The following is a 16,109-nucleotide window of genomic DNA, read 5'->3' on the forward strand; positions in this document are numbered from 1 at the left end:
AGAGTATTTAGTACAGATTTCACTTAGAGCATCCTTCTAAGCCAGGGGGTTTGTTTTTTTGTTAATTTCAGATGCTAAAATGGAAGTTCCTAGGTACAGTTAGTGAGGCATGAATCTAATCCCACATTTACCTGTTCTCTGGGTAGCCTCTCTTAGAAAGGGGAAACTGAACACGTGGATGTGTTTCTCATTCAGTTCTGGATCTTTCAGAATCTACATTTGAAAAGGTGATTAGCTGTTAGTATATCTTCTGCATGAATTGTATAAATCCATCCAATGTATAAGAATTGAAAGGTTACTGTACAGGGTTACATATGAGTAGCTTCTTTCATTTTTCAAAAATGTACTTTGATGGCTTTATACCTTGTTTCTGTAATTTGTAGACTTCATGAGTCTGTACACAAAAGACTTGATCTGAGGTATACAGTACTGTGCAAAAGTTTTAGGCAGGTGTGAAAAAATGCTGTAAAGTAAGAATGCTTTCAAAAATATTGTGTTTATATTTATCAATTTACAAAATGCAAAGTGAGCAAACAGAAGAGAAATCTAAATCAAATCAATATTTGGTGTGACTACCCTTTGGCTTCAAACCAGCATCAATTCTTACACTTGCACACTTTGTACACTTGCACAAAGTCAGGGATCTTGTAGGATTAGAGTCAGGTGTATGATTAACCAATTATATCAAGCAGGTGCTAATGATCATCAATTTCATATGTAGGTTAAAGCACAGTCATTAACTGAAACAGAAACAGCTGTGTAGGAGGCTTAAAACTGGGTGAGGAACAGCCAAACTGCTGCTACTAGGCTGAGGTTGTGGAAGAGAGTTTCATGTCACAGATCATACACCACGGCAAGACTGAGCACAGCAACAAGACACAAGGTAGTTACACTATATCAGCAAGGTCTCTCCCAAGCAAAAATTTCAAAGCAGACTGGGGTTTCAAGATGTGCTGTTCAAGCTCTTTTGAAGAAGCACAAAGAAATGGGCAACATTGACGACCGTAGACGCAGTGGTTGGCCAAGGAAACTTAATGCAGCAGATGGAAGACACATCAGGCTTACTTCCCTTCCACATTGGAAACAAGACTAAGCGACTCAACTATGCACAAAAACATAGGAACTGGGGTGTGGAAAAATGGCAGCAGGTGCTCTGGACTGATAAGTCAAAATTTGAAATATTTGGCTGTAGCAGGAGGCAGTTGTTCGCCGAAGGGCTGGAGAGTGGTACAAGAATGAGTGTCTGCAGGCAACAGTGAAGCATGGTGGAGGTTCCTTGCAAATTTGGGCCTGCATTTCTGCAAATGGAGTTGGAGATTTGGTCAGGATCAATGGTGTCCTCAATGCTGAAAAATACAGGCAGACACTTATCCATCATGCCATACCATCAGAGAGGCATGCAATTGGCCCAAACTTATTCTGCAGCAGGACAAGAACCCCAAACATACAGCCAATGTCATTCAGAACTATCTTCAGCATAAGAAAGAACAAGGAGTCCTGGAAGTGATGGTTTGGCCCCCACAGAGCCCTGATCTCAACATCATCGATTCTGTCTGGGATTACATGAAGAGAAAGAAGGATGTGAGGCAGCCTACATCCACAGGAGATCTGTGGTTAGTTCTCCAAGATGTTTGGAACAACCTACCTGCCGAGTTCCTTCAAAAACTGTGCGCAAGTGTACCTATAAGAATTGATGCTGTTTTGAAGCCAAAGGGTGGTCACACCAAGTACTGATTTGGATTTGTCTTCTGTTTGCTCACTTTCCATTTTGTAAATTGATAAACAATTACAATATATATTTTTGAAAGCATTCTTACTTTACAGCATTTTTTCACACCTGCCTAAAACTTTTGCACAGTACTGTATATTGGAGCCTTTCCTCAATCTGTTGTCAAGATGTTTTGTATTGCCACTCCCATGAATCCTAGCTTCTGTAGCCAATTGCCATAAAAACCTGAGAACTGGATATCAAGCCCAGATTGACAGCCTCTTATATCAAGGTTGGATACAGCATTCCAGACAGCCAGGGTACAATCTGGGCACATATTTGCAGAAACATTTATGCAAGGAATGTTCCAAACTGCTGTTTTAACAACGGGACGTATGGGTAGCAGTGGCAGAGTGATAAAGATGCAGTCACCTAGGTTTGAAGGACACTATCTCATCTCTTTTTCTTCTTTTCCTTTTCTTTGTGCCTTTAAGTTAGCCTTGACTCCTGACAACTGTCTGGACAAGTCCCTGCAGTTTTCTTGGCAATATTTTCAAAAGTGAGTTCCCACTGCCCTCTTCCTATGGCTGAGAGAGACTGGCCCCAGTTACTCAGCTGGCTTTCCCTATGGTGAGACTCTCTTTGCTCTCTAGGTTTCTAGCCTGGACCATTAGCCACCACACCAAACTGACTCTCATACAGTGATACTTGCATTTAAAAGTATGTATCTCTAACTACAACAGGAACACTTGGCTTGCCTTTGAACAGAACTGATTTTTTAAAATTCCACCAGATTCTGTTGTTGCACAGGTGAATGATAAAGAGTTTTTTTCCTGTTTAGGTATCTTCCTTCCTCATTTAATTGCTACTCCAAATTTAAGCAGCTACAGTTACAAGCTCCTCATAAACCAAGCAGCGATAGGTAAATATGCACTGAGGAACTAAAATTAACGAAGTAGGCTGGAACGATTATTTCTGCCCAAAGTAGTTTGGCTGGTCCTTAGTGTTGTAATTAATCTGAAGTTTGCAAGATGACTGATCAGCACTGTTGCATATATTTCATAAATTTATAATTTATGACAATAATTTGCTCTACAAACCTGTTGGACGAGGAAAAATGTTTATGCTTGGCAAGGATGAGGGAGGGAAAAAACTGATAACAAAGATAGATGGGATCAAAGAGACTACAGGAATGTTCTTGGGAGAGCTATAGATTATAATTGTAGGCAAGTCAGGATGGCAAGGATTGGTCCATACAGTCAGGAGTTTAATCTGACCCCATGGCACCTAATCAATCAAACAACCTGTTCTGTGTATATTTACTCAAAAGTAAGTCCCCTGAGTGTCCTTCCCAAATAAACATATGTGCAGTTAAACGAAAGAGGCAACCCACTGAAATCAATGTGTAGAGAGCCAAAGAGGTGGCCTTGAAGCAAATATTCAGAAACTCTTACATAAGCATAAAAAAAACCAGCATTTCTTAAATCCTGGGAAGACACGCACAGTATTAAGAAGAGACTCAGGTCGGATGCTCCCTGACTCACTGGAGTGTAAGAGGGAGAGGAAGAAAAGCACAGGCCTGCAAGATTCTGTTATTGTAACCTACCAATAAGGTATAGTTCCAATCTTCCTGAGGAGTTGATTTTCGGGTCTGGTCCACCTGGTGGGACTGACGCAACACGGCTGGGAACTATTCAGAGCCATAGCTCAGGTGTTGGAATAACAATGGAGAGACCCAGGTTCTGTCCCCCCCAGCCATGGAAGCTCACCAGGCGACTCTGGGCCAGCCACTATCTCAGCCCATCCTAGTTCACAGACCACTGTTGCGGGGATAAAAAGAACGAGGGAGCACTATGAACAAAAGCTCCTGTAAAAAAAAAAAAAAAAGCTAGATAGAAATTTAATATAATTTGAACCTGGTCTACACATAACCTTCACAAAGAAAATGTTTGAAAGAAAACACACCAGTTAGTTACCGACTGAAAACGCCATTAGCACGACCTGGAGAGCCGCGCCCTCCTGCGGTCATATGATACCAGGAAAGCCACGTGACAAGGATGGGCCACGTGCTATAGGACCCTCCCCGGAAGTCACTCTGCGATGGAGGTCACATGATCAGAGGAGGCCAAAGGGGGAAACCGGTCACGTGGCGGGGGCTGGCTGGCTGAATGTGCCGGGCGGGCTTGGGGGAATCGCCTGGGCCTGAGGAAAGTGACGGGCGGGAGCGGAGAGCCTAGAACGCAGCGGGGCCCGGTGTAGATCGGGGTGGGGCAGCGGGGGCCTGGGAGCAAAGCTAGGGCGCTGCTTCGGTTCGGGGCTTTTCTCGAGGGGAGCTTTTTAGTTTTTAGGTCGAGGTTCCTGGTAGCCTTTCGGGGAGCCGGCGGTCGGGCTGGGGGAGTTATCTGGGCCTCCCATTGACGGAATTGGAGCGAGAGACACCCGAAGGACTGGACAGACTGTAAGGGAAATCCGCCAGCACTCCGAAAAAGCGGGGAGGAGGCTTGGATCGGGCTTTCAAGAGCTGCTCTAGAGGGCAGCAGAGCTCTGGGCAGAGGAAGGTGGAAGTCGCATTGGGTGTGGGGCGCAAGGGAAATCCTCAGAGAGGGAAGAGGCATTTTTTCAGGCGGCTAGAAGCTTTTGTTACGGTTGTGGAGAGGTAGATTCCGGGGGTGATCGCAGGCTGGTGCTGAGTAACGCCGGAAGGACGAGAAATAAGTTATTGAGGCAACTGAGCTGAGAGTACGGAATCAACTCCATATGTGTTTTAAGCTTTGTACAAGACTTTGTATGAGGTCATTTACCTGGGTAAAAGTTTAGAGTATTAAAGCAAAAGGCGCGGCAAAGAATAACGAGCGTAGGTACCGATACTAGAAAAGCCATTTTGTTCTCTAATCTGTGGAAGCATTGTAAATTGGGGGAGCAGTTGCAGGAAATCTGAGGGGATTTCACTGGAGAAGTTTCTAGTTTGGCTGGCTTTTTGTGGTTCCCAACAAGTGGCACAGTTCCCAATCTTGTTAGTTTGAGAACTATTTAATAGTGTAGAAAGAGTCATCACCAGGAAGCTTGTACTTTCTTAAAAAAGGGGTTGGAGCTGGACTTCAGTCAGGTCCCTGGTGTTAAACATCTTTCGCCTCCTTGTTGACCTACATCCAAGCCCAGGCAGAGGCCATGCAGAAAGAAGAACTGGGCATGGATGAGAATCGCAACCCAGAAGAAGAGCTGCGTCTCCTGGGAGGAAAGAAGGAGAAATGTCATAACCTCAGTAACCGCATCCGAACAGGTAACTTAGCTACTGGCCTTTCATCCAATATTTTATGTTCTAAGTTGTTTGAATCTGTTACAAGGCTGGCAAAAACCCAGATGTTTAGGCATCCAGGTCTTAGCAATTTGGTTTGGGTATTAAAACTGTTGAAAGGTTTCTCAGTTATACTCCCAAAGGATCTTGACTTCACTACCATTCACCAGATTTTTGCATCAGTCCTCTAACCCATAAGCCCAAGGCATTACTCTAAGTGGCTTTGCTCATATTTCAGTTGCTGCTGTTGCCTTAACAATTAACTCCTGTCAGAGTGGAATCCCTCTGAGCAAGGTATTTGCATTCCTGTTTTTAACAGATAATCAATATTACACAGTTTTACCCCAAGTGCCCCAACTTTCCACAGAAATGTGGGGTTCTCTCATTGCTGTAGTAATTCTGAACTTCCTAAGTCACCTCTTCTCCCATAATTTCTTAATAGTTCAGTGGCTTCAGTTAGAGTAATTGCCTTAAAAACTGACTGTAAAGGTTCCCTACCCTTGATGCCTGCAACCTGAAAAAGTAAAGGCTTCTTTCTCTCATTCAGGAGGTAGATCACTCTGTGTTTTGTTGTACTGAACACAGGTGTTCCCCCCTTTCCTTTCTTATGATATCTCTGTGTGTTTTTGTTCCAGAGTTGGCTTTACTGCAGTGGTCATGAAAATACTTCAAAAAAATTCAGTGTGTATTAGATGCATCCTTTCTTGTCTATTGCAAAAGGTGCAGTTATCTGCTACTCTAGCTTATCAATATACTGATTTGGCATATGAAGTATGGTTTAAATCACCCTTTTCTCTCACCATACTAATAGGAAAAAGTGGTTTGTTTAGAATAAAACGTTTAGATCCTCTGGACAGTTGGTTTTATTTTGTGGTTTCTCAGTTTGCTGGAGAAGGGGTTGAGGATTGTGAGGTGAAGACATTTTTATCCCTTGATGGGGATTCAGAGGTTTGAGCTTACATCTTGAGCTTTGACCTTAAAGTCTTGTGTTCAGCAACTTGTCCAGTTACCATTAGTGTTTAGGAAAAGCATCAAGTGAATGACCTGACAGAGGAATCACTCCAATCCTCCCATGTTTCTGTCTTGTTTCTGTACTTTGTGTGAAGGAAGGAAAAATAGTCCCTTTCTTCCCAATTCCCTTTCTTTTGCAAGAGCAACACTATTACTCTTCTTGGAAATTGTCATGTTACTTGCAGATTTAGCTGCTTCAAGGATAGCTTTTTTAATCAATGACCGTTCTAGCCATTGGGCATTCTCCTACTCCAGCTTGAGAAGTAACTATAATTGCAATAGAAATTTAAGCCTCAGCATCCTATTTATTCATAAAACCGAAGAGATGTTGCACAGTCTAGAAACAAAATGCATTATACAAATACATGGATGCTAGCATGAAATGACTTAGCACCTGCTATTATTGAACCTTCAAATGCTAATCCAGCAGTCTAGAGGGAAGGAGGCTACAGGGGGAAAGTGGGCAAGGTTTTTTTTTTCTCAAAGATCTTCAGTGAAATGCTTTAGAGGAAAAAAAACATTTTTATTCTGTAGTTCATGACAAAGATCTCACACTTGCTCTCCTTCCTCTTCAGGATCGTGGGAGTCAAATGGATATACTGCAAGTTCTGAGATAGCTGATGAGCCCAGTGTTCCCCTGAGTCCTTCCAACAGCCTTAACATCCGCAATCTCCAGCTGTCTGAGCGAGACCCTCCCCAGCATACCCGCCGTTATCCTCCTAATTTCCATCATGGCCGGCCCTTCCGTGCTGCCTACCGCAAAACTTACCGAGGCAGCCCCTCAGACCGCAAGGAATGGGGACCTAGCACTAATGGCCACCACTGTGCTCCGGAGGGGCTTTCCAATGGGCGATGGCAGCATCGACGCCGTGGCTATTCTGACTCACCCTCCCCATTGTCTTCCCCCGAATTGGAACGAGTCAGCACTATCAAAGCCAGTGAGAAGCCCACTGTTACATCTAATGCCTCCAGTGTAACCACTGAGGAATCTGAGAAGGAAACATGGTCGCTCTTTCGGCCCCTTCCTGCTTTCCCAGTTGATAGCAGCAGTGCCAGGATCATTCCCAAGATCTCTTATGCCAGCAAGCTGAAAGAGAACTTGGATCAACCAGGCAAAGCCTGTCATGTTCCAGCCTCAGCTGTCCGCACCACTAATAGCCTCCCCAACTGTGTCTTGGCGCCACCCCCCAGCAGTCCCCCGCCAACCGACAGCAGTCGGCGGCAGCACCTGGGAGCCATCTTCCAAAATGAGTGGGGCCTCTCCTTTATCAATGAGCCAGGAGCCGGGCATGGAGGGGGTGGTGGAACGGCACCAGTCAAGGAGATAGAAGATGCAAATGCTGAAGCATGTTGGGAAAACATGGAAGCCAACGACTGGCAGGCTGCAAGAAATTATCATTTGGAAGGTAAGATAGCCACAAGAGTACAGTACTGCACAGGGAGGGGAATGTCTGCATATTTTGAAGCTGTTATTCTATAACTAGCAGAATATACTGAGGAACTTTCATTGGAAAATTATGAGAGGGCAGTCATATTTCAGGTGCACTGAGACCAGCTGTTGCAATTAGTGGAAGCAGGAGGCACGGATAATATTATCTATTGCCCTCAAAGAAACAGAGAAGGGTAGTGAGTAGAGAAAATCAACTTAGTATTTCCTAAACTTCACCTCATGTTTATCCGGGAAGGGTATGATGCCCCTCTGGACCAGTTTTGAATTAACTGGGTTTCAAAAGAAGCCTATCCCTTCCCTTTAACAGCTTTCTTGACAGGGAGAAGCTTTTGTGTTTCATTAAGGGCCATTCACCTTTTACTTCCAATTATTTGAGTATTACCACAAACTGCAGCATTTAATTTTAGCTGAGTCAGAGTTTGAAGATTTTTTTGTTAAATAATGCAGAGGGGTGGGTATGTGGTTGCTGCACATCTGGAGTAGTTTTTCTCAGTGTAGTTAAAGTTTAGAAACTTCTTGTTGGACTTAAGGACAATCAGAGAGGCACAGGGTATTCTTTAGAAGCCAAGTACTATTGCATTTTATTTCTAATCTTTTTTTCCTCTCTCCCGATACAGAGTGGAGCCATATATGGGAGCTACACAGTCAAGGTAAGCAATGAAAGATCTCTCCTTTAGAATTCTAGGTCAAATGAACTTACATTGTGAGATAGTGGTGCACCTAAGCTAGTAGTGCCTACTCTAGTTACATAGGCAGCTATTTTTAGCTTGAATGGGGATTACATGGGGGCTGTGTTTTCATACTCCTGAAGGTAGTTGTAGTTGAAGTTAAGGATTGTATTTTGGGAATAGTCCCTCTAGTGGTTAAAGGTTTGCAGGAGGGTACAATTACATGAAATAAAGGTTTGCAGGTGGGAAGTAAATTGGAGGAGTGTTGAGGAATCCTAGGAGAAGGATGCTGCTCCAAGGATTGTGGGAGTGTGATTTTTAGCAAAAACAGCCTTCCGCCATTGGATGGCCTTTTATATACTGGAATGACCATGGCCATGCTGGCTGGGATTCTGGGAGTCCTAATTTTGGAGAGCACCAAGTTGGGCAGAGCTGATTGTGAACATCATTTGAGGCAAGCTTAAATTTCCCAGTAAGTGTGTCTATTCCACAACAACCTCATAGCCATCTCAGAATAATAGTACTGTATATCGGTTTGCCAAAGTGGTGTAAATTGCACATTTAAAAGGATATCTCCCTTTGGCGGTTTTTAAAACATGTTGCCTCAGTTGTGCACGAGCACATATATTCTATTCTTTGAAGCCATAATTGCAAGTTGGTGCTGATTTCATTCTAGGTGTCTATCAGATTGAAGCACTGAATCATGCCTATAAAATGCTTCCAACCCCCCGTTCATGGCGTGGAGAATTTGGTGAAAGTTAACATTTGACATGCTACTTAACAGTAGTCATTAGTCATTACTCTCTTAGATTCAAAAGTTAGCCCAATGCATTCTCTCTGTGCAGGAGCAAATAAAGGGAATACAGACCTGAAGGACACTGTCTGGGAAACAAGGTTTATTTCTGTTTGCATGAGGCTGGGGGCTCTTGTTCCTTTTTTGCCTGCTACAATGTCCAAAACGTTTTTGCCCAATGGCAGATAAATTCACACAGGCACAAAAAGGAACAACAGTGAAATTATGTCTCATCATCAGGTAAGAACAACAGAGTAATGCTCTTCTAATTTTGTACCTGAGACTCTACTTTTATGGATAATTGTATACATTGCAGCAAATATGTACTAAGGATACCTTTTAAGCATCCATTTATTTTGGAAAGAGAGTATATCTTGCAGACAGCATAGACCTGGGAGTTTGTGTGCTATTCATGGAGCATCTGTCTTTAAAGATATACTTTTCACCACATTCTCCATTTTTATCTTTTGTTCTAGCTCCTAGCAGAGTGATGGTCTACTCGGAAACCTTGGATGGGAAGGGTTAATTCCAAGAACATCCAGGGGAAGCACCGCTAAGATATGGGGGATGTATGGGGAGAGGCAAGGCAACCCACCCTACCCCCTTGAAGATTGGAGCAGTCCAGGCATCTTGAAAGGGGAAGCTATGCCACCTGCCTACCTCCCTTCCCTTGCTGTTTTAGCCTAAATTGTCCTGGGTGAGGCTCATGCCTCACCCATTCCCCACCATCTCTCTCTATCTCTGACTCAATGCTCTGGTTTTTAATTTCTTCACATGGTTTTTAATTTCTCTGGATTCCCCTGAAAATAAAGGCAAAAAAAGAATTTATTTAAATTCATTTCTCTTGCCATATCGGTGTCTTACTTCTTAGCACAGGGAGAGCTTTCACATTCTGTCACCTGCATGAGGAAATGGTGGTGAGACTGGCTGTGCTAAAGGGGACATGAACAAGGGTATTTTGGAAGAAGGGATGAAAACTTTTCATGAGTTCTTGAAACCACACAGATACTATCTTGGGAGTTTTATTAGATGAGAAATGCTCAGCTAAGAAATCATCCAATTGTAATTTCTTAATTTGGCTTCAATAATACTCAAACTAGTACAGTTCAAATAGCATTTAACTGTCATGGAAGTTATGTGAGTCCCTTCCTGGCTTTTTCCTTAGGATTCTAATATGTTTAGTAAGTTGTAGGGCTCACTTTAGTTCTGAGGAGGGAAAATTTAAAATAGCAGTTTGGGGGATATATGAAAGGAATCCCTTGCTGTTGCTTGCCTTCGTTTATTTGGCCAGAATAAAGCAGCCTGCTAGTGCAGCAGAGGTTGGTGCCTTTTTAGACTTCTCCACAGAAAGACAACCATTTGGCCCTATTGTTCGAGGTAATACCATATAATCTAATCAGCTACAGGATCTGGAACATCTTAATGTAAACTGGAGCCTTGCTTCTTTTAAGTGTTACTATTATGCTTATTATTAAAATAGTGGTCTTGATCTCACTTAAAAATGAAAACAGTTGACTCTCCCAAGTAACCAAGAGAAGTGATTGAATAAAAAGAAGTAAATCCTATTTCCCAGCCTAGGAGGAAAGGGCTGTAGGCTACTCGAAATGACTGGTTGTTCGAGAAAAATAACGGAGGATGCACGGGTAAAACGAACGACTTCTAACAGTTACCTCAAACTATTTTTTTCACGGTGGAGCCTGGAATCCCTTAAATGAGCGCGGTAGCCCTCAGTCAAAATGGCTCTCAAAAAGTACAGTACTCCAGTAATGGGGGAGGAGGAAGATCTCCGCGTCTCGGAAGATACGATGCTCCCGAGAACCTGTTCCGGAGAGGGGCGTGAGCATCCGCGAATCCACGTATCTGGGAGAGGGGGCAGCGTTTCCAAGGAGAGAGAATCGTCTGCGCGGGGCGCGTGCGTACTTCATAACATGTTTGCGAATGCAGCTACGTCACCTCAAAGCGACCTTCACTGACGACCAGGAGCTACGGCGGCGCGCGGGAAAGTGTCGTTTTCACATGTGCGCTAAAGTATCTAATAGGATTGCCGCGCAAAATCAATCAGCGGCGCAGTTTCCTCTTAAAGGGACAGTAGTGTCCTCGATCGCAGGCGGCCTCCATTAAGCGGGAAGGTGCCTCAGCTGCGGTTTGGAGGGTAGGAGAGAAGGAAAGGGGACGGAGGTAAGACGAGGCTATTGCTTTGATGCTGTAGGCCATCCTTCTCTTTCTTCTCTCCTCCCGCCAGCTGTTCCTTTTCTCATTGCAACCCTTCCAGAATATGCCTTTTGTTCAGATTCATTGGTTCTTAAGCACTAATTACAAATTCTTTAGCTGCCGTAGACAGCCCATTGTTGATTTGAGTACAGTAGCTGAAAGCTGGCAGAGGCATTCGAGCGGCGGTATCAGGACAAGCTTTGAGGCGTAAGTTCAAGGCCCTTTTCCGAAAAATGAACCGGTGGGCTCCAACTACAGGAGTTTACCAGTAGTGCCTAAATCTTGTGATATGGTTAGATGAGAGTGCTGGGAAGATTCAGAATCCCTGTGAATTAACTGGAGAGCTTTAGGTCGGGCATTATTTCTCAGCTAGGTCTACCTCAGAGTCTTATTGGGAAAATAAAAGAATTACATGTCCTTCGCTGGGCCCCAATGAGGAAAACTTAGATATAATGCATGCGTAAGAAAAAAAAAGTCTGATCACATGTAAAGTTAAGAAACTATAGCCAGCCTGGCACATAGAGAACCAAGCAACAATACAAACTTTTAACATAAGCTCTTTCTGCATCCATACTATGGTTGTATCCCATGCATGAGTCATGACAAAAAAACCTTTGTATTTCATTTCCCCCCCAATTTTTAGAATTTAGAACATGCTCGTCTCTATTGCCCCTTCCCATTACTGTATACCCACTCATAATTAAAACATTCTCCTAATGGACAAAAGTGCTGCAAATCTGATATAAACAGGGCTTGGGAGGGGGAGCTTTTTCCCAGCAAAATAATGACCTATTCCCCTTTTCTCTTACATGCACCATTTCCCTTGCAGGTTATACCCAGTATAATCTCTGCATTTTTTGCTGAATATAGGCCATCTCCCACTACTATACTAGCTTTCTACCTCTGGGATCGATGTCCTTGATTATCATGATACATTATTCCTCACAGCAGCTGTTCTTCACTCCATCCCATGCATGAAGAGTGTAGATATCTCAGGAGATATAAAACACACACGCACACACTAGTTTAACTATGCAATCTCACGCTCACTCCTTGTCCTAGAGAAAGACCTGGCTTTAGTTTTTAATAGCCTTTCTGAATGGTTCCGGCAAGTTATACAAGACTGGTAGATGTAAGGAAATAAATGGCCATAAATAATCCTTAAAAGACAAGTACCGTGTATTTTTTTGTCCAAGACTATTGGTTTACAGTTCTTCAAATTTTCAGGCTGAGATAGAGGGGAAGTGGTGGGGAAAAGTACACTTTGTTAGGATGCAGCAATCTGCCTCAGACTATTGTTCTATTAACATGGGGAACAATAAGCTAATTGTAGCTCATGACTGTATAAGGAAATATATTTTCTGTTTTCTATATGCCTGTTTTTCAGATCTAATTTTTCTTGATCTCAACAAAGAAATGGTGTTAAACCAGGACAAAACACATGGAACAGTTAATTACTGACCCTTATAGCATCTGCATACATGCCATATCATGGCATTTAATATACAGAAATGTGAAGTAGAATGCTATAGATATAGCAGGTTTACACTGGACCCCCCTCCCCACTCCCACGCCCTGGACAACTGGGCCATGTTAGTAGATGAACTGTAATATTCTTATCCTACAATTTGGGGATCTGTGCTTGCATCTGGAGTTAGGGGACATAATGGCCTGGTGAAATACAAAGTTTCTGAGCAAATGACATCACTTTCAACAGTTCATATGCATGCTTATAAACAGCCCCATTTTCATAACAGCGATTACTTTATGAACCATATCTTTTCCACAATATTTTCGCTTGGTTTTGGTATTAAAACATTTATATACTGCCTTTACGGAACATTTAAACCAAGCACAGTTGACTTCATCTCTTTATCATCAAAACATTTTTTAAATCTTTCTTGCATGCTTCAACTTTATACAACATCTTGCTTTAATCAGATTTGGCAAGAAAGATGGGATAAAATAAATAACACTCCCAAAAGCTTATAAATTTGTTGTGATCTGTGTCTTGGTTAGTTAAAATATGGCCTGACATTTTAAAATGTAGAGAAGCTACAAAAATACTATAAACATAATCCCCAATCCTAATCCATGTAACAGCATTTCTGCAAACCTAATAGAATTGTTTCCTTTTCTTTCCTTTCTAGTTAGAAAGCACCAGAGTGGGGGTCTCAAACTCAAATGAATAGGGTCACATTATATAAAATGTGCTAATTAATAGGCCTCATTCATACACGTGCAAAAATGCAACAAGTATTAAATATTAAAATGTATTAATCAATTATAACACTTTAATAATTAAAATGGTTAATAAAAACAAAAATATGTTGCCTACTGTAAAACAGTAAAATATTGTATTGCCATGACTGCAATCTCCAACCTGTTTGCTGTCCTACACCTCGGTGCTGTTGTTTCTGTGCACCTCCCTGGTGCCAACCAGCACAATTGACAACATCACTGGCAGTGTTCGTTCTGCACACCTGTATGGTCATCACATGCCAGCACAGTGAGCACACACAAGACAAGGGAGCAGGGCAGGACAGCAGCAGTGGACAGCAACAGCCTGCAGAGCTGCTTGGCAGGATTTGGGCTCTGGCAGCAACTTAAATTTTTGAGCTGTTGTGGATCACACATGATAGTGCAGCACTCGAGCTTGAGACAAGACAGCAAGGCAGGATAGGCTCTGGCAACGCCTTGTAGTTTTGAGCTATAACAGGCCACAGGAAAAAAAATTCAGTGGGCCCCATGTTTGAGAACCTGCACCAATTATAGGGTAATTATTGTAAAAGCTGTATTTCTGCCATCTAAACTTGCTACAAAAGTGGCACAGTTGATAAAACCTCCTAGCTGCATGCTAACATTAATATCCTCAGTAAATAGCTAATACCCTGACTTAATAGTTCCCCTAGTTATTTTTTAACAAAGTAATATAGCAAGAGAATTAGTGTAGGGTATTTCTTAAGAGACCAAACTATAAATCAGGTTCCTGGTTTGATTATGCCTGTACTGTTGATTTACTAGATTTTTTTTTTTTTTTTTGCAAGCTATTTGTTCTCAGCCTCAGTATCTTCACTAATTAGCTCACAGTTGTAACTATTAAAGCTGTTTGTTTGCCTGAAAGAACTATCCAAGTAGGTACGTGAAGTTCAGTTTCTGCACCTTGGATGTTACAATGTTCATGATGGGCATTTATATACAACAAAGATAACAATATGCTAACAAGTCACATAACTGAATTAGGCATTTAAAAAAGGTAAAAGGAGGGACTCCGTAACTTTTTGTCAGGGATTGATTAGAAAACAGGCTGTCCCTGAGAAATACAATTGGAATAATAACATATAGAAAAATATCTAGTACGTCCTTAGCATTTAAACCAGGGCTGACAGCCTTTTTTCCAAAGCTGCATTTCTTTAAGGGCTGCAATTTAGTGAAAGATGGGGCATTCCTTTTCCACCCTGCCAAGTGGGCTGCCAGTGAAATGTTATGTTTTGTTTTAAGAGATCTTTGAAGATTATATTGCATCTGGCCCTAGAACCATAAGTTGCTTACCGTATTGTTGATTTAAACTACTTGATCTGTCCCCATGCTTTCTACCCTTCCATTCTAGGATATACTATTTTTGCCTATCTCCATTTTCCCTATTGTGCTTTCACATTCTCAAGATTGTCTTTTAGTGATTAGGGAATGATTATGAGATTAAATGGCGATCAGATCAGGGTTCTTTGTCATCCCCACAAGCATGCAGAAGATCTTTGCCTTTATTTAAACTGGTATCCGATATTAATAAGGTCCCAAAATTACGACTTTGTAACTGGATTCATACTGCTCTAAGCCATGCTTTGGTTTTTGAATAATTTGCAACTGGTTTAGTTCATCATAGTCAAGTAAGCCATAAACCATGGTTTACCAACCACAGTAGCTAGTTTCAAACATGGTAAGCTATATTCAAACAATACAGAGCCTACCAGATCTGTATTTTTATCCAGCCCAGTATTACTCAGCAGTGAATACCAGGGATTCTTTATCAAGTACAGTTATATAGCCATAATGTATTAAGAAAACATGGAAAATTGTGATATGTAAAGAAAGGAAGTATATTTATGGGCTGCATATGTGCCTCTAGCCAGTAACATTCAGTCAATTCCAAATGCTATTCTCTTTTTTATTATTAAGGACAAAGGAACGATGCAAATGAACTCAGTTGTTTGATCAGTAGGTCTCTAAAATTACTTTAATTCCATGGATGCTAGCTACTAAGAATACATATGTATATTGCTTATTTCACAGAAAAGAGGATATTTTTTTTTTATTCAGCTGTAGCCATGGCTCGTATTTAATGCTTTTGGGCGGAATAACAGATATATAATGGATAGAGCTTCTGAAAATGGTAAGAATTTAAATTGAGCTAGTTTGCCAATATTTATCTGGAATGTGTTTACATTAATCTGCATCAACAATGAGTGTCTGAGCATGTGTAGAGTATCTTCTTATTACCAGGGCTTGGCAGACCTAGAACTTGCAGAGAGGCTGTACTATTGCAGCTGTTTCTTAGATGTCATGGATTCAGTCATGCTAGCTCAGTCATGGCTGGTGTGGAGAATATTGTATGTTTGACTGAGTATGACTGAGAGTTGGCCAGCTGAAAGAATATTTGTAGAAAAGGGAAATGTTTGTGGAAAAGCCATATATGAATCTCTGAAAGTTTAAAATATGTTTAAATGGAGAATATGTAATGGCTGAACTTGGTGAAACCACTTTTCTGCTCAGTTTATTTTAAACAAAAACCTTCACAATTGGATTATAAATATGACTTTTTTAGTGAACAAGGCCCAGTTACAATGTGTTACCCTTAAATTCAACAGTGCCTATCCAAACGAAGTGCATGGACTGCTTATGAGTGATCCCTGATTGGTGATGTCATCTCTGCCTTGACCAGGGGGAAAGATTTTCTATCACAGCACACTAACATC

The 16,109-nt window shown here is 41.8% G+C and overlaps 1 protein-coding gene across 1 annotated transcript; it reads left to right on the plus strand.

Annotated features, from left to right (window-relative positions):
- Nucleotides 1–3,963: 3,963 nt before the first annotated feature.
- Nucleotides 3,964–9,767, plus strand: LOC103063570 (uncharacterized). The gene is made up of 4 exons (XM_007424333.4): nucleotides 3,964–4,988; nucleotides 6,590–7,420; nucleotides 8,082–8,114; nucleotides 9,402–9,767. Exons 1-4 carry the CDS (start codon nucleotides 4,877–4,879, stop codon nucleotides 9,449–9,451), a joined length of 1,026 nt encoding a protein of 341 aa, XP_007424395.1. The 5' UTR covers nucleotides 3,964–4,876; the 3' UTR covers nucleotides 9,452–9,767.
- The last annotated feature ends 6,342 nt before the right edge of the window (nucleotides 9,768–16,109 follow it).

Source organism: Python bivittatus, unplaced genomic scaffold (assembly GCF_059951505.1).
Source record: "Python bivittatus isolate LINGU-HERP-01145 unplaced genomic scaffold, Pbiv_v1 ctg000440_np1212, whole genome shotgun sequence".
NCBI classification, from domain to species: Eukaryota; Metazoa; Chordata; class Lepidosauria; order Squamata; family Pythonidae; genus Python; species Python bivittatus.